At 38.5% G+C, this 19198-nt stretch overlaps 2 protein-coding genes across 2 annotated transcripts; one reads left to right on the top strand and one right to left on the bottom strand.

The window, feature by feature from the left end:
- The first annotated feature begins 9010 nt into the window (after window positions 1-9010).
- LOC148716195 (melanocyte-stimulating hormone receptor-like) lies at window positions 9011-11463 on the top strand. Its single transcript, XM_088744417.1, has one exon. The coding sequence runs from the start codon at window positions 9109-9111 to the stop codon at window positions 10033-10035; it is 927 nt and encodes a 308-aa protein (XP_088600543.1). The 5' UTR covers window positions 9011-9108; the 3' UTR covers window positions 10036-11463.
- A 786-nt stretch (window positions 11464-12249) lies between these two features.
- LOC111327599 (uncharacterized) lies at window positions 12250-19174 on the bottom strand. The gene is made up of 7 exons (XM_088744419.1): window positions 18478-19174; window positions 18340-18392; window positions 17685-17757; window positions 17429-17582; window positions 16129-16266; window positions 13949-14945; window positions 12250-13129 (listed from the first exon to the last, which is right to left on the bottom strand). The coding sequence occupies exons 1-7, from the start codon at window positions 18731-18733 to the stop codon at window positions 12419-12421; spliced, it is 2382 nt and encodes a 793-aa protein (XP_088600545.1). The 5' UTR covers window positions 18734-19174; the 3' UTR covers window positions 12250-12418.
- Window positions 19175-19198: the final 24 nt, after the last annotated feature.

Below are 19198 nucleotides of genomic sequence, written 5' to 3'. Positions count from 1 at the left end.
ATTAGTGATTCGTTTTGCTATATCTTTAAAAGGTACTATTGCATCAGTATAACTTATGCGGAACAACACGAAAACTCTTTATTGTTGTTTATCTTTTGTGATTAGTTAAAAGTAAGTTATCAATAATATATCACTACACCCTCGCTATCGTAATCTGTTATGCAAATATCTATCAGGCTGCTTAGTCATATATCAGATTGATGTGACCAATTTTTTTGGATGATATTGACAGAAATAAAACAGTTTTCTTCTGTTTTTATGTGGTATATTTTACTATAACGCAGTATATACCAAAAGAAAACTACTCACTTTAGTATGAGTGAAAGTGGTGGATATCTACGGAGCCGCGAAGGGGCAAGGTAAATATTCACCACTACTCACCGACACTGAGGTGAAAAATTGCTAATTATAACACTACAAACATTTATAATACTGGATCAGTATTGTTAAGCACCATACACCCTGTGTGGTAGACCACACAGGTCATCACTGCTTTTCGCACGCATTGATTAGATGGTTTGGAAAAGAATAGCTAGTGTTGTCCTCCTCTGAGCGAGTGAAGAGATAAAAGCGCTCGTCAACAATTTGAGTAATAAATAGAGGAATTATGGGTCGTGTATGCATTATATACAACAAAGTGGTGGGAACATGGCAACGTGAAATACACGGGTGGATTATATTAAAATGAGTCATGATCACAACAAATTGAAATTCTCTTGGCAACGCAGCTGGAACCCTTTTCATTACACTTAAAAAAAAATCAATTGAAATAAGAAAAAGCAAGTAAACAGTTACCTTTGATGAATGTTTATTGGATGCAGAAAGGTGCTAAAAGCTCATAATAAAAATTATACAAATTTGCTCCTTATGCAGGAAATTAAATCTGTGCCTCAAAAACTAAGGGCATGTCCACTGTTTAGCTTTTTTGATGCTGGTAGGGATTAATGTCACTGCAAAAGATGAGTCATGATCAGTAAAGTAAGAACGGATGTAAAATTTTTTAAATATCTAATCGAAGAAAAAGGAAAGGCGAAGCGATCAGATTATTATGTAGTGCCTACGCCCCAGCAGTAATTTACGACTAAATCACGACTAAGGGTATTTATCATCAAGAGGTAAGATCGACCACCAAGCCCGAAGGACTTATCCCTTTGACAAGCTACATCGATTAAGAATCGGAAAAGGAGTGAGGAAGTTCCATCTCTATAACTGAATCGAATCAATGGTTATTTGAACTGACAGAAAAATGAAAAACAGTCTTTTAAAAAACGAGTCATTGAGAAATTATCCTGAGAGAGAAGCCGAAAATTTCACCGTTGTGGTCGCAAACTGCTCTATTACAGCCATCTTGATGTTGATATCATTTACTGGAAATTCATTTATAGTTTCAATTATATTGAAGAATCCGTCACTCCGTTCACCCTCCATGATTTTGATATTTGGTTTGGCATTATCAGACCTTTTTCTTGGGCTTCAGTATTACCCAGCCTCTTTACTTTGCAAAAGAATTGTCAGACTCTCATTCGCTTACAAATGCATGTTACTTCTTTCTCTACAATTGCTGTGGAGTTTCTCTTTGGACAATGACAGCCATTAGTTTGGATCGATTCGCTGCTCTTTACTTTCACCTGAGACATGCCCCCTTGGTTACCACAACTCGTGCTGCCCGTGCATCGGGAACAACATGGTTTGTTATTTATCTCTCTTCAAGAACTTTCTTAGACAATCGATGCGACGTGGTGGCGGTACTGGGATTCTCTATCGTGAATTGCTCAGTGTATTATTAATACATGGGAAGGAAAACAAATCTTTTGAATTTTCAGAGTGGATTGTTAAAGTGCTTGGTCGCTCTTTGAGACTGATGATAGTGTATCGCCCTCCGTATTCATCGCTGCACCCCATCTCTTCCTCCGTTTTCTTTGACGAATTTTCACAGCTTTTAGAGAACATTGTTCTGTGCCCCGAGCCCATTCTCATCTCTGGAGATTTTAATTTTCATATGGATGATATGCCTAACAGCGAGACCAAGAAATTCATGGAGTTACTGGAAACCTTTAGTCTTACGCAGCATGTGTTTGGTTCAACTCATTTATCAGGCCATACTCTGGATTTAATTTTCACTCGTTCATCAGATAAAATCATCTCTGCCAGTCCGCAGGCTATTTTTGTACTCTCCGATCACTATTTCATTCACTGCCCTACTGCGTTTCCTCGACCAGCTCGATCAGTCAAAGAAGTGACCTTTCGCAAGCTTAAAAATATTGATGTCGCTGCTTTTTCCTCTGATATTTCCACCTCGGCGCTCAATAAAAATGATGTCTGGAATAGCATAAACACATTCTCGTACTGCTATAATTCGACGCTTGCTGACATTCTTAACAAGCACGCCCCGCTTAAAACCATAACAGTGATCGACCGTCCCAAGGTCCTCTGGTTTAATGACGAAATTAAAATACTAAAGTGCAAACGCCATGGCCTTGAGAAGAAAGCTATCACGAATAATCTTCCTAATGACTGGAATAATTATCACAGGGTGCGCAATCAGTACTCTGCACACCTTAAATCTACACGTGTCAACTACTACTCTAATCTGATCGATCAATGTGCGGGTGATTCTCAAAAACAAACAACTGTTCCATGCGGTTAAGTCATTGTCCAAAGAACCTCTTGGGACGTGCTTGCCTGAGCATGACAATGCTACCAATCTCGCAAATGAGTTTGTTTCCTTCTTTGTTACAAAATCGAGCTAATCAAAGAAGATCTAAACAAGATTCTCGTCCCAGAAGCCCGACTATTAGCAGTAAATCCTGTCGAGAAATTACACCACTTTTCAGCTGTATCCGTTGAAGACGTCTCCAAAATTATCTGTGAAACCATTAATGCTTCTTGTCAACTTGATCCTATTCCAACATGGCTACTAAAGTCTTGTCTTGATGCACCAGTCCCTTCCATAACCGAGATGGTCAACATGTCTCTTCTTACTGGTCTCGTCCCTGATAACTGGAAAACTGCCCTTGTTATTCCCCTACTCAAAAAGCCCGGCCTTGATTTGGTTATTAAAAATTTTCGCCCTGTTAGTAATCTTCTTTTTATCTCTAACGTTGCAAAAAAGGCTGTACTTCAGCAACTGCTTGACCACTGTGAAAATTATGCACCTCTTCCTAAATTCCAATCCGGTTTCCGTAAGTTTCACTCGACAGAAACTGCTTTGCTGAAAGTTTAGAATGATATGCTGTTACATATGGACAATCAGGAAGTAACACTGCTAGCGCTTTTAGACCTTAGTGCTGCGTTTGACACGATCGAGCATTCCATTCTCCTAAACGTCCTCGAACGAGATTTTGGAGTTAATGGAACCGCCTTAAAATGGTTTGATTCGTTTCTATCTGATCGCAAAACAGCGTGTTCTAATCAGTGGCAAGACGTCTGACGATTTTATTCTTAATTGTGGGGTTCCTCAAGGCAGCTGTATGGGGCCTGTTCTTTTTACTCTCTATGTTTCCCGCCTTTTTCATACTATCTCTCATCACCTTCCCTCCGCCCTTAGTTATGCAGATGACACTCAGCTCTACTTCTCCTTTCGACCTATGTTCCTGGAATCTCAAGTTGAAGCCATTAAAGTTCTGGGCCCAGTTGTTCGAAGGCTAATTAGCACTAACCCAAGGTTAAATTCTAATCAGGGTTTCTTTAATCCTTTGTTTAAAAGTCTTTTTTGGGATAATATTCCTTACACTTTTTAGAGCATCCAATCACCAAGTTGTAGACAAAAAGAATTCCACTGAATTTCCTTTTAAAGCTTTCAGATCTGAAATCAGATTTTACAGTAACCCTGGGTTATCTTAACACAGCTTTGAACAACCCGGCCCTGGTCTAGGTTGTTCAAAGCTGTGTTAAGATAACCCAGGGTTACTGTAAAATCTGATTTCAGATCTGAAAGCTTTAAAAAGAAATTCAGAATTCTTTTTGTCTACAACTTGGTGATTGGATGCTTTAAAAAGTGTAAGGAATATTATCCCAAAAAAGACTTTGAACAAAGGATTAAAGAAACCCTGATTACAATTTAACGTTGGGTTAGTGCTAATCAGCCTTCGAACAACTCGGCCCTGGAGAGCTGTATCGCTGAAGTGCGCTCTTGGTTTATATCCAATCGCCTAATGATTGATGACATAAAAACAGAGTTTCTTATTGCAGTAAATGGTTTGAACCCGGGGGTAACATGTGAAGGTGTAGTCTGATCGTCCGGGTGAGTGTAGTCCTGAGAAGGACTGTTGTCGGTGGCAGTGACTGACGTTTCGACAACCTGTGCGGAAGTCATCATCAGAGTCAAGTGAGTGATTGTCGGCTCCCGCCGTCAGCTGGCAAAGACGACAATCGATTCTATCGTCGTTGGTGAATCTAGCATTAAACCCTCAGGAAGCGTTCGAAATCTTGGATCATGGTTCGTTGCCCAAATGTATATGAATATACATATAGGCAAGACCTGTAGTGAAGCTTTTCACGGTCTGTATAAAATAAAGGCTGATAGTTTCGAAAGAAACTGTTTGGGGCTGCGTCGGTGGGAGTAACGAAATAATTTGGATATATCAACAAAGTTGAAATGGTAAATTGGCCACCGTAACGATTACAAAAGCTGACGTTTCGAGCGTTAGCCCTTCGTCGGAGCAAATAGAGGAATTGTGGGTTGTGTGTGCTTTTAAAGGCAGAAAATGGAGCTACGTTATTGGTGGGTGCATGGCAACGAGAAAAACATGAATAAATTAGTGGAATGAAAAGCGTTCGTTGATCCCTGTGGGATTTAGACTGCCGGTTTGAAAGATGAGCTTTTGTTCAAGATTTTTACGGCTTTCCGTGCCACCTAAGTGTAAGGAAAGACCGCAGATTGCCATATGTTGCTTAGAATGATTGGGTAAATTAAAATGTCTAGCGACTGGTTTCGATGTGTCCTTGTCATTCTTTTCCACGTCTCGAAGGTGTTCTCGGAATCGGTCACCTAGTCTTCTGCCTGTTTCGCCGATGTATATCTTTTTGCAATAAGTGCAAGTTATGCAATAGATTATATTGGCGGAGGTGCACGTGAAGTGATCGGTGATCTTACTGGATCGTTTAGGTCCCGAAATTTTATCAGTGTTGTGAATGAAAGGACATTAAAATAAGACAGATTAGGAAATTCCTCGATGTTAACACGACAAAAACATTAAGTGTTAACATTGAATATTAAGTGTAACCAGCTCATACAAAACACAGCCCAACTTGTGATTATAACTAGAATCTGTTAAGGTATTACACGGTATCGCACTTGCTTATAAAGCAATTTTAACATTTCGATTGTGTTTAAAGACATTCGGGATTACATTGGTTTGCTTTATTTCGCTCTTTGACGACACCGCGGAAATACGCTTTGGTGATGTCACTGTGGTCAGTGGTAATCAACTTTAGGCTGCCAAGCGCCTTTATGTGTTTGTAGACCGAGTTCGATGAAAACATCGGCCTTTTGCGTGGTTTTAAGTTGGAAAATATCCATTATACTTTTCCTTGTTCATATATTTGATCCTTTTAATGGGTTTTTACTACTAAAACTACGTCTTAACCAATAGCGGTGCAGGGGAGTCATTTTGTTTGGAGTTGTGTGCTATTTGTTGACTTTAGCTGGCCGTCATTACGAAGCGCGATGGTGGTTCTTCAGTCGCCCTCGCCTTCAAAATTGTCAAAAACAGCGATAGTTATCCAGAGAAAGCAGGAGATTAATTCTGTAAGATACTTTTCCAGCGAGGCTGAAGACTGGTTGGATTTTTAAGTAGCATAAAGCGATATTAGCATAAAGCGATACCGGTAATTATTGTGTTGTGAAAATATTCACACTCACTTTGCGCCGACCTGTGGTGCCTTTTCATTTTGGAAATCATTCGCTTGGATGAGAATTTTACCTTTATAGACTGAGTTTTTGCCATTTCACCTTTCGGATTTTCTGTGCCTTTAAGAACGGGTGTCCGTAATCAAAATATGAAAACATTTGTTCATTTCATATACTTGCAGTTTTAACAAGAAGTTATCTCTCGTGAACAAAATAACGCTTGTTTAGTTAATATAATGGTGATGTTTACAAAGGGAGCGGAAATCGAAGAAATTGTGAATTGTTTGCTGCGCCAAGGCTCGACAAAGATTATATAGGCGATTGATTGAGGGCGCTGAAAATACGTAATATTTGAGACTGTCCAACATGATCGGTTCATCTACAATTTATCTTAAGTCTTTATTGATAGCAATTGATTGTAGATCTCTATTACATGTCTTTAGTACGTTTGCTTGTACCTGTTGCTACAACTGCTACTTTAATTTCCCAAACAGCTCTATTTGTTTTATACGAAAGTATTTTCAATGAAACCCACTTTTTTATTATTAGTATTATTTTTTATGACTCAGTCATTTGAAACTTTTAAAGGCACATGTATGTTTACCTGAAGTATATTCCACTATCTTGCATGTGCATTGCATTGATTTATGCAAATAATCAACTACTCTTCTTCTTCCATTCATTTTTTTACATTAGCTTTGCTTTGCTTTACATGGTTTCTATGTGCTTAAGGAATCATACACATCACACGCTCTGAACATAGTAGAGGGAACTTCTAACTATGCTCTGAACCACTGTAAGGATAATTATGATCCCCATCAGTAATATTACATCGTATTCTCATTGAACATCATTAAGAAACATTCCTATTTGACTTGTAACCATTTTTTCAAGGTGGCAGCATATATGTATATTGCTGAAACTAGTTGAGAATTTCTTATTAACTACAACTAGTGTAGCCATACCAGTGCTCCCCTCTTCAGTAATAAGTTGGGAAAAAGACATCTGTATGGTGTTATCATTTGTTCATGTTTGGGAATATGTCATCCCTGATTTTTATTTGACTAGATAGACACAGCAGTACACAGGCTAATTACAAGCTTTTGGTTTCTCCTCATGACTTGGTGTTAACTGGGAATTGAGAGCTGACTTAATCTAAACAATTTTCTCCTGAACATTTTTAACGAACAACTTTGACTTCAGAAATACTTCTGATACTTTCCCACTGACATTTCTAATTTGGAAAATTAATCAACATAATCATTATGTTCTTTACACCTCCATGAACACCCAATAAGAGTTCTTCTTTTTTAACTCAGCAGGCAGCTTCTGAATGTAAGAACTCAAGTTTGGAAAATAGTTGATTCATTCAAGGCTGTTGCAATAATCTGTAATAAATATCTCTCCAAGTAGTCGTGTTCTTTATATAATCTGAGTTTAGCTGGTTGATACCTTTTCGTTGTTGCTGTCAGTGACAGGTGTTGTTGTTGCTGTTGCTGTTTGTGCAATTGCTCAATCAGCTAATCCATAACTTTTGTAGTTTTAGATTATCCTTGCACTGGTAGAAATTTGGCCAAACGTTTGTCAACCTTCAGTTTGGAGATTTGACATATGATGTAAGGTCCTCTACTCGTATACCGTACGTATGTTTCACGCGATGACGTTCTTTGTAATTAGCTCCTTCAAATTGCCAACAGTCCATTACAGCGCAGCTTGCTCGATTCTCAGTTAACACCTCAAAGTTCTGAATATTTTTTTCCCAGTTGTTGATGAAGTAGCGCTGTTTTGACGAGCTAGAAATCCCGCATCTACTTACTTGTACGCGAATTCTATGCTCGAGGGGAAATGATATCCTTGTTTTGAACCTCTCTCCTTATTGTTTTTCTAGTTTTAAGTACTTGAATAACTTTCTTGGGGACAGACAGGTATTTTTGTTTTCAAAGAAAAGAACCCTAATATCTCTAAAACTTCAATCAAAGCAAATTCATTGTTAAGAATTTTCACACATAGCTCCAAAATTAAACAGCCTTGCTTTTTAACAACATCTATTAATTCAATTTTTTGTTGCAGATTTTCAAACAGAACTCCCAAAGTCAAATCCTTTAGTTTTTATAACATCAATTAAAACTAATCTATTGTCACGGATTTTCAAATAGAACTCCCAAACTCAAAAGACCTTATGTTTTCTTTTTCAAAATAATAAAAAGCTGATTGCGATCCCTCCAATTTGATAGCGACTTTTGTTTTATTTGGCGACGATTCCAAAGTGATTTCCATGTAAACATATGTAAAATTGAATTTCAGCATTGTGGGAAAACAAATAAACTCGTCAAGCTTTTCATCATGACATGGCGGTACTGACCTTTAGAGCCTTTGACGTAAATACTGTAATTCTCGAGATTTATTAATGTTTGTGTTTCGATTTTGTCTTTGACCTTTTAGCTCTGTCAATTTTTAAGCTCCAAAAGTGGGCAGGATCATTTTAACAGAAATCCAAATGAAGAAAATCTTTACTTATAAAGATAAAAATCTTATGAAAATGCTCGCAAGAAAGCAGGATGGCAAAAAGGCAACGCGAGGCATTTGTGAATGGAGGTCTTATCTTACTTCGATTCGAGCCACGCTAGTTCTCTCTTACCAAAAGAAAAGATCTTTGAGCTTTTGGATTAGCATTGTTTGCTATTTTCTGTCGCTTTTTTTACTTATACTGGTGGTGTTTGTTTGTTTTTGTTTTCGCTTTCTTCATGCTATTTATTAATCAGAAGACTTTCACTCACCCGCTGGCGTGTGTCACAGGGTTACTAGGCAACGACGCCGAGTTTTCAAAATTGTTACATGACGTGACCACTTCAATTCCGGACAGCCTGGAGAGAGAAAAAGTCCAACCTCCAAAATTCACTTTCGAAAGTTACATTCATGAGTGCGTATGCTAATTTTATTATTGGACCTCGTTAGTTTAATGCAGCCGCAGGTAAAACATTTACCTGTAAATGCTTTAAGATATGATAACATCTGAAATAATAACAGCGTGCCGAATTATTCACTTGTCCTTAGGATGCAATATTTAATTTTGTCCTATCTTCCTAAAAGGTTTGTCATCTACAAACGCACATAAAATTAACATTTCAATTGAAACTGAAATTGCAAGTATTATGATTTCACACTATGAATAGATTCAGCTTTGAACTACATCAGCTATTAAAAGAAAACGGAGGAAAACTTTGAAATATCGTTCACCAAAGAGGAAGCCTCCTGGAATGAAAGGCAACGTCTTTAACACCTTCAGAGGATCAGCATATGATCAAGGTGTAGATGATGACAAAGAAACCTCAACTGTTCCTTCAACTATCGTCATAGCAAACTGTTTTCTCAATTTTCCACTCATGCTGATTTCAATTGTTGGAAACTCCTTAGTCTTAGCAGCCATTCTGAAGACACCTTCGCTTCGTTCGCCTTCCATAATTTTCCTGTGTGGTCTCGCTGTTTCAGATCTTGTCGTGGGTCTGATAGTCCAACCGATCTTTGTCGCCAAAGAGCTCAAATCTTCATACTTTTTACAGCGATTGACGAAAATTTTGGGTGTCACTCTCTGCGGGATTTCATTCGCCACCACGTCAGCGATAAGCTTGGACAGATTTTTGGCCCTAAGATATCACATGAAATACAACGCGCTGATTACCACATCGCGTGCAAAATCTACTTTAGTATTCATTTGGCTTGTTAACTCAGTATCATTCGCAGGTTTTCACATTTGGTATAAAAGTGAACAACTTTACATATGTTATGGATTGGTAGTTGTTTACATTATGATTTCTACTATCGCTTATAGCTGCATTTATCGTACAGCCCAACGACACCAACTCGAGATCCGTGCTCAACAACAAGCAACGGGAATTTTAAATACGTGTATTCAAAGTACTTCAAACGTGCTAATAGTAACTCGCACCGTTGTAAACACTTTCATATTTTACGCCTGTACAGTTTTTTGCTATTTGCCGTGGATCATATTTCAGCTTCTTTACCATGATGGTCCATTATTGGCAAATCCTCACAAAGGCTGGGTTTTCGCAGCAACGTTGGTTTTTGCGAACTCAGCCATCAATCCGGTACTGTACTGCTGGCGTCTTCGTAGACTTCGACTGGCAACTTCAAAGTTATTAAGAAAATTTGAATTACGTATATAGAGAGGGGAAAATATCGACAACATAAGAAGACTGACCCTGGAAAGCTGGTTTACTAACTTAGAACAGACTCCCCTAAACAGATGTCAACAACTACCCGCTCCATACAAACGACTCATTCACGACATAAACATCACAAACGACCGAAAAAGAACGACCTAACTTTACCGACAGATCGAAACAGACCAATCACGACCGACTTACGTCACTTGAGTCTTACAGCCAATAACATCACGGCAAAACCAACCGATCATTTCACACGAACTGGAATAAGAACATTCTACTGACAACAATCATTCACTTGACTCTGATGATGACTTCCGCACAGGTTGTCTAAACGTCAGTCACTACCACCGACAACAGTCCTTCTCAGGACTACACTCACCCGGACGATCAGACTTCACCTTCACACGTTACCCCCGGGTTCAGGCCATTTACTGCATAAGAAAACGTAAGAACTCTTTTTAAAAGAAAAAATTACATTTAAATTTCCAGGGTGCTAAATTTGTAAAAAGGCGTGCTTTTTTGTAAACTTGTTAAGATTTCTGAGCATTTCTTGATCAAAATATCACTTCAACGCAACAGCCTCTGGCAAAAATGATAGATTTAAAGATATCAGTAGGGCACATAGCGAATCCAAGAACCACATCCTGTTCCAAGAGGAAGATTTAAAGAATAGCGAAAGTTTTTACTTATAACACTTGAAACTTGGATGAGATCGTAGCAAAGATTGATAGCCGAAAGTAATTTATTTCTAGTGCAGTGTATGTAATTCATGTAATATAAGATTTTTTTAGTGCATAAATTTGATGGAACATGAATGGTTAACACATTACAATTAGGATTTGATAGTTAGCTTCACGCTTGTCTATCTTTTAACCAAACCTTTTATGATTCAAATTCACAAATGCATCTCATAAAAACCGCAGTTGTATATTTATTTTTCTTTTTACATCATGATAGAATACAGCTCGTAAAAAACAAAGTATGCTTCCAGTAACTTAATAGTATTGGAATCGAAAGTATGGCCATTAAATGTGATCTAAAACGCATGAAAGCTTAAGATGAAATTAGACACTGAATTTAAACAATGCTCCTTCAAATGCTTCACAAAGACGACCGCAATCATGTCCTCGACATTCTTGTTTGTCTTTCTCCGCTGCTGATTTCCCCCAAGGTTTATGTTTAACAGCTATTGTTTTGGAAGAATTTTAAATCTGGTTCTCTAGAATCGAATTTAGCAGACGTAACTGCATGCAGTAAAAGTTATAATTTCTTAACGCCAGGGGAACATTAACAAATTAAAGAATGAATTGATACGCATATGTATGTTGCGTTTAAAACCTTCTCTTTGTGCAACTTCCAAACGTCCGCCTTATTTACCTTAACCTGATATTTTGTATAACAAAACATTGTAAAAATAAAATAGAGAAATTCAATAGAAACTTTGCGTCAAAATTCATTTTCCCTTATTATTCTAAGGAGAATTTTTATCATAAAGAGATCGTAGATGAAATATTCAAATTAGGGTAGAAATTCACATAATTATGCAACTGATTTTAACTTGATTACTTCAAACGGACAGCAAGATATTGATTATGACGTTAGCATGACTCCCTAATGGGTGCATTCAGGTAGTTTTCATGGTGATTATCTTTCAAAATGTAATGAGGGCAGGAATAGGAAGGTGTGAGGTAAGTTATTTTGACAAATCAAATCTTTAACAAAAGCCCGCTGGCTGGTGACTTTCCCTGCTTTGTAGATGTACAGTAATGGAAAGAGCCTGGAATTATTGGTTCGAAGTGAGTGTGTATTGCACAGCTAGTGATTGTCGTTCAATTTTTCGTTTTTGGCTTTCAACTCTGAGCTTGAATCCCATTCAGTTGCACGAGACTTCCTGTCTGCTCAGTTCTAGGTGAAAACTAAACCTTTTTCTAATCGAAATTCTCCATAATTCATACAAAGTCCACGGTCCTCGTGCTTTATGATAATCACATGGTTGTGCGTGCTATGCGACAGGTGAAAGTGCGAAAGTGTGACTGTCACATAGTGTAACAACATCAATAGCGGCTCTTTCCAGGACTACCCTCAACCAGCTGACCAAACTGCAAGATCAGCCGAGGGTTTCTAGAGACTGAATTACACAGATATTTGAATAATACTAATGAAAACAAACTTTTAGCTTCTAGTTTTATTAAAAGTGTATTAAAGCCTCTGAAATGGGTCACATCTCTCCACAAAACACACAAATAGATAATATATTAATATAATATAGAATGTTTAATAGGTTAAAAGTATATTAGATTTTGTATGATAATCTGTCCTTACCATAATAACATTGAATATATCTCAATAAAAATGTATGATTTCTGCTCATTTAGTACTACTATGATGCACGGAAATAGATTGCTTCACAAGTAACCAGTTGGAGTAAAACGGGAAAATAGGTCATTTTATCTTCACCAAGCATTGCCATAGCCCCTTTTCTAACCATTTCATTGTCTTCAAGAGAAACATGGACAAGATAACGATAAACAGCAGTCAGAAGCCTGGTGCCTAGTTCCTTTTCCAAGTACACGCGCAAGGCCTCCATATGAGAATAAATCGAATCATTGGAGGAAACGCTGTCGAGATGTAATGTTTTGCCGCCATGCTTGAACTTCCATTGTGACGTCGAGAATGAATCATCTCTTTCAGTTTTATGGGTCACTGCCTCAGGCACCGTTTGAACCACAGTTTCAAAGTTTCGATCGTTCAAGTCAGTTTGCTCGTTTGTAACTGAACTCAAGCGTCTTTCAGATTTTAAAATTGTGCCCTCGTTTCCATCGTTGTCCTGATTACTGAAGTCCTTTTCCTTTGTGTTTGCACTATAACAGAACCGACGCTCATCGATATCCGGGATTTCAAACACAGAAGGTTTCCTTTCTTTGCACACTGTGTACGTACTTTTACTTGATTCGTTTTTCTGTCCAAATATTTCTTTTGCTTCCTTGCTCATGGGTAGACTTTCGATATTCCTGGACTGAATTTGTCTCAAGGCCCCGGATGAGGCACAACGCTTTGCTTTAACTTGAGCATTCGAAAACATTGAGCTTCTCTACAAAGAAAATAAAGAAAAGGAAATTTTTAACATTAACACGTTACACCCTACATTAGTATGCATATTCTCCATCCCGTTTTTTATACAGTTACGAAGGTGCTGAAAAGGAGAATTTGTTTAACAGTCAAGAGCTTCTTTGGTCAATGATTATTTCCCTTATTCTCGTGACCTTGATGTGTGATTCAGGGGTGATATTCCAAGGAGAATTTAACTGCTAATCAATATAAGGGGTCAGAGGGCTAGGTAAGGCTAGAGACTGATGTTCGTGATCGACTTAACGCACCCACCGACCGGCGGGCATTTGTGAAGAACTCGATAAAAACCAGATAATTATTTTTCATAATTCAAACTAATTCCCCTTTATTACACGACTCGGGCAGTCAGAGGGCCAATAACTAAAATCAACCAATCAAAATGCTCTATTACCGGTCAATATTCTCTAAGTATTGGACCGGGCACTGTCCCGAATGGTCCCGAATGATACCGCACTTGTGCCCCTTTGAACTTCAGTCGTATAATAAATCTCTTATTAACCAAGCTTGCTCGGGACCGTACTGGAAGAATATCGGCCCTCTGTCTCTTTTGTACGGACCTCGCTGCGCTCGGTCCGTACTGTCTAGACCTCGGGCCGACATTCTCACAGCCGGCCCTCGCGCTTGGTTAATAAGATAAATGTCTTGACCGAGTTGACTAACGAACTTATGCCGGTAAATTTTGGGCATCAAATTTTCATCATTGCTGCGTGTCAGCAACTAAGCTTTACAACTACATTTTTAAAATGAATTTTTAACAAACTGCAAAATTGATTCGACTTACGTTTTCTTTATCTTCCTCGTTAGTTTCGAGATTAGTCGTGAGTCTGCGATGCCTTTGCATGAACGGCCTGCGGTTTCTATCATGAGTAGTTACAGCGGACTGATTTCTCCTTTTTCTGCACATGTCCTCATCGCTTTTCGACTGGTCCATTTCCATTACGGGCTCAGTTTTCCTCTTTTGAGTAATAGAATTAACCCTGCTTCTACAATTAACTGCCTTACTCGATCCTCTTTCTTTGACATCCCGCGGTTTCGTGCCAATGCATCGGTCTGGTTTTCGGTCAGCAACTGTTGTTGATTCACTAACAGAAAAGACATCGTCTTCTGGAGCAGAATGGTTTACAAATAATGCTCCACTGGAATGAATCCGAACCTTGGAAATTTTGTTCCTGGGCTCTGAAGGTGTAAAAATATGTTCGGAGTGCCGTCGTTGTAGTGCATGCGCTAGTCTAATCAGGTTGTACTTCCTTGCGTCAACAGGGAGTCTGGTAACGACATTTTCCCGCGCGTTTGGTGTGTTGCCGTTGACGCTTGGAGGCTGATGCATTTTGGACGCGTTATTTGTATCTGGAAGTTCCTGCTTCTTTGGTGCGTCGACTCTGGCCGGCTCATTTTCTCGCGGTCTAAGTGTCCTAGCAGAGGAAAGTCCTTGTTTCCTAGAAGAGATCTGTTGAGGTTGTTTTAATACCTGACTTTGCTTCATTTGAATTTCTTCGCCTTGATGTAATGAATAAGATTCCTCAGCCACATTCACTTTAAGACATTTTTTCTCTGTTTTTCCTGGGCTTAAAATCTGAGAACATTCGTGCGTTGATCTTGAGGTAATTTCGGTGATGTCCGAGGCAACGCTATTCATTCTGTCCCTCTCACACTGAAGGAACTTCTTCACGTACGGCTGCATGGCGGGGACATAAAGCAATTGCTTCGCAGAGGGCCTGTCGTCGGGGTTCTTTTGAAGAAGAACAGAAACCAAGTCCTCTAAAAGTGGCCCATAGTGTCTGCAAGAGAATCATCTCTGTCTGTAAACTCGTATCTCTTCCGTAAAAAAAGAAACAATTTCCTAATTGGCCGCGACTGTTCGAAGGTTGTATAACACTATCCACGTGCGCAGCACGTTATGCCAACACTTATCCGCTGGGTAGCGATTTTTCCGTTGGATAGTATTATCTGCACTTTAAACAACTGGGCCCTAATGATAAATACTTGACGATCCATCCGTCAAATTAATACGTTTATCGTAATTTGCATATGAAAAGGAAATCAGCTACTTCTACTCCGTATACTTTGAAGAGTCGAGTGAAACCAGATTTCACCGAGATTATTGACCTATAAACAAGGAAATACTATAAAAAAAGGTCACCCGTATCGTGTTATGCAGATAACGATCATATTAATAAGTCAGCAAATGATACTATAGAGTCTTGATTTAGTTCTGTCACTTTACATGGCTAACAGATAAAACTTAGGCGTTTTACGACTAACGGCTAACCCTATTGAGACCCTCACATACCTTATGGTCAGTTTGTCTTTCTATCAACACCTTATATTTAACAATTATTCGCCGAAGGCGAGGTGAATATCGTCGAATAATCCCCGAGACGAAGTCGAGGGGATTATTTGACAATATTCACCGAACCCGAGGCGAATGATTGTTTTAGCGGGGTATAATTTCAGAGCTGAACAACAGAGAAATTTCTAAAATCATAATATTTTAGTAACATTTAGTAACATTTTATTTGAACATTTTATGAAAATCGCGTGGAGCGGTTTAGATAGCCTCATAAAAGGAACCGCTCGAACAATCAGATTGCTGGAAACTCTTTGCTCAGCTCTGAAATTATATTAAATACTATACATATATATATATATATATATATATAACTGCAGACAGTGCACACTGTTTCGACCTATGTGGGTCTCATCAGTGCAGTGCAGACACTGGGCCAAGCTCTGGAATAAACCATTGCCTGGGCGCTACACTTGTGGGACCAAGTGCAGACACGTTGCCATGCGAGAGTGCTCAAATCACAACTAAGGTGATGAGTATATATATATACTCAAGTTTATCTTTGTGTAAGAGAGAAATCAAAACTAAGTTTGCTAATTTTAGCCTAGCTTATTGCTGACTGCGAATGCCCTTAGGCACAGAAAATATGACATAATTGTTTTTAGGCTCCTTACCGAGGAACTGGTGGGTATTGTCCTTGTAGAATCTTGATAACAAGCGAAGAGAAGTTGTTTGCATTGAACGCATGTTTAAGTGTAACCAGCTCATACAAAACACAGCCCAACGACCACATATCACTCTTGTGATTATAACTAGAATCTGTCAAGGTATTACACGGTATCGCACTTGCTTATGTAGCAATTTTAACATTTCGATTGTGTCTAAAGACATCCGGGATTACATTGGTTTGCTTTACTTCGCTCTTTGACTGGTCCAAAAAACTCGCGCCAACCTCTCTACCAATCAGAAGAGAAACCAATCCCGAGTTGGTCGCCTGCGTTTTCCCGCGCTTTAGGCTGTTTTATTAGTTTTACTCTCCTTGGATTGGCCGTTGTAATTGAATTGGTTTTAGTTTTACGACACTCTTAAAGAGCTCTCGATCAGCTGCATCTGTTAATTAGTTAATTTGGTTGGGCGGGGGACGTTAAAGAAGCCACTCACGAGATTACCGTGATGTGGTCTGGCCTGTTTACTGGTAATTGGGGGAAGGGGGCATCCGTTAGAATCACCTTTATTTAATTGTAAACTGCTTAGCAGTCTGGTAAAGTTCCCCGCACAGTGTTGTAAAGCTCCATGAGCTCAGGATATGAGCGCTAGACAAATAAAAGTTATTCTGGCAGTTAAAACGTCTGGATGCCAGAACCTATATACACGAAAGCTGGGCGTCCCCAAAAAAAAAAAAAAAAACTTCTGGAAAAAAAAAAAAAACCCTAGTGCCTAGTCCCTAATGTCTTAAAAACTCAACAAAATAACACATGGCTAAGATGAAGTCTTCAACTCATGACTTTCAAAGATCTTGCAATCTTGAGTGAACTGCTGACTACAGACTTCTGCATTCTGCAGTTATTTATATTATTATTATTATTGTTATTATTATTATTATTATTAAATATTTTTGAGCCAAAATATAAACACAAGTTTTATTATCAATTATAAGGTAATGAACATAAGACGCCTCGTCTGATTGGTCAATACAGTTTCCAAGCGGATGCTTTATCAGGTTATAGAGCCCTCGTGTAACTAGTTATGTCGTAAAAGCAATAGAACGCATTTTTCCGGGCTCTAAAACGTGACGAAGCCACTTGGGATGTTGCAAGATCACTCGGAAAGCTTATAGATCAGTCGCCATCCGGCTCGTGATTTATCGCGTTATAGAGCCCGGAAGAAGCTGTTCTATTGTCTAATTAAACAGTTATTACGAGTCATGTAACTTTGATTTCTACTTTAAGTCTTTTAAGTCTGAACGAAGGATACGGTTTCTTTTGACAGATCTCTGGTGACAGATAATACGGTGTCCCCACTGTGGTCTGCGCATGATCCAGAGTACTGTTCAACATCCGGGCAATGCCGAAATCTCCTAGCTTAATGACGTCATCTTTACCAAGGAAGATATTTTGTGTCTTAAGATCTGAGACGTAAATTTTGAGTTATAGAATATCTAACAAATCAATGTCGCGTAGAGATTTGGAGAGGAAATATAAAACATTTTGGGCTAACTTAACGTGCATACCTCTGTGGAGAATATTTTGTCCATGAATATACTTGAGGGCGAAGCAAAGCTGTGTAAACCATTCAAGAATTTGCTGCAGACACAAGAATAGAGACAAAAATTATTCTAATTCCAAGATATATAGGATTTTCAAATCCCTCGAAATAACGTTGTTGTCGGTAGCAACACAATATGCTAGCTCGATCTCACACTAAAGGATTTTCTAATAAGACTCAAATATCTATTGCAGATTTTTAGAATAATTAGTCTTATTGATTGAAACATTCAAATATTGGAGAGATTTCTGTATAATCCCATATCATTCTAAATGAACGACGCCTCTGTCTCCGAGGTAATCTGTTGTTTTCGCCAATGTTTTCTCTCTCCGTTAGCTGTATGCTAATAGAGTGCGTGGCTGGGCAGAAATCTTGCCCAGATGTTTAATGAAAGGAAAACTGTCTCAACCAAAGCAAAATTAATTTTCCTAAACTCATGAATGATTACCGTCTTTGTTGATCTGATTTTATTGCATGCCTTGATGCATTTTAATCTTCGGAGTACATTTAATTTCTTTAATTAACTCTAAGACAGCCTTCATACGTAATTCAAATCTAAGTTTTAGGGTAATTTCAATAGTGGCAGTTTTCTTTCAATTGTTTATGTTCGTAAGACCTACTGTTTCCGGGAAATGCATTCCATTCCTATCTCTGATTCTAGTGTAGAGATCTCCTGAAATGCAAGATAATTAAATTGCTTTAACAGCTGAACTGCAACATTAAAAACGCAAAATATACGCTAAATTTTTCCCACGTACCTTTTTCCGCAAATTCCATTGCGATACACAATTTTCCTAGAGCTACGAATGCTTCCTTGTAACGCACAATATTCTTATGCTTAAGCTTGGACAAAATCTTCGCTTCGTTCAATGCAAGATGACGATCGTGCTCCGACATTTCGGAGACGCCCAATTCCTTCAGTGCATACTTCCTTTGGCTCACGATGGATTCCACCAACCATGCTTGACCAAATGTTCCCGAACCAATTTGTTTGATTTTGCTGTAACGTTCCATGCTGAAAATCTTGTAAAAATTGCTGCTCAAAACTCGCTTGACTACGCCCCTTCTCGACTACAAATAACAGCCTTGCAGAGTTACTCCGACACTTTATGTAAATCTCAAATACTAGTACTGGGGCCAAATACCTTCGATATTTTTTGTGTGACAACAAAGAAAAGCAAACGTCTTTTTCGTGCTATCGAGAGAGCGCAAAGTTTCTCACAATTAACTTTTCTGCGTGTATTCGGGTTTGCTGTACTTCAGGTATTGTTTCCCAGTGTTAGAATTTCTTTTGCACCTTTTGTGTTTTTTTTTGTTTTTGTTTTGCTGTTTTTGCGTAATTGTTTACCTTATGCAGTACTACTTTTACATTTAACACAAAACAATATTGTTGTAGACAGCGAAGGAATCCTTTGCTAGCATTAGTTCATCAAAATACAGGTAAAGAAGAGCCCTGGTATTTCTAGTCAGCCAATGACC

Source organism: Stylophora pistillata, chromosome 14, assembly GCF_964205215.1.
Source record: "Stylophora pistillata chromosome 14, jaStyPist1.2, whole genome shotgun sequence".
NCBI lineage: Eukaryota > Metazoa > Cnidaria > Anthozoa > Scleractinia > Pocilloporidae > Stylophora > Stylophora pistillata.
This window is presented reverse-complemented; position numbering and strand designations above follow the sequence as displayed.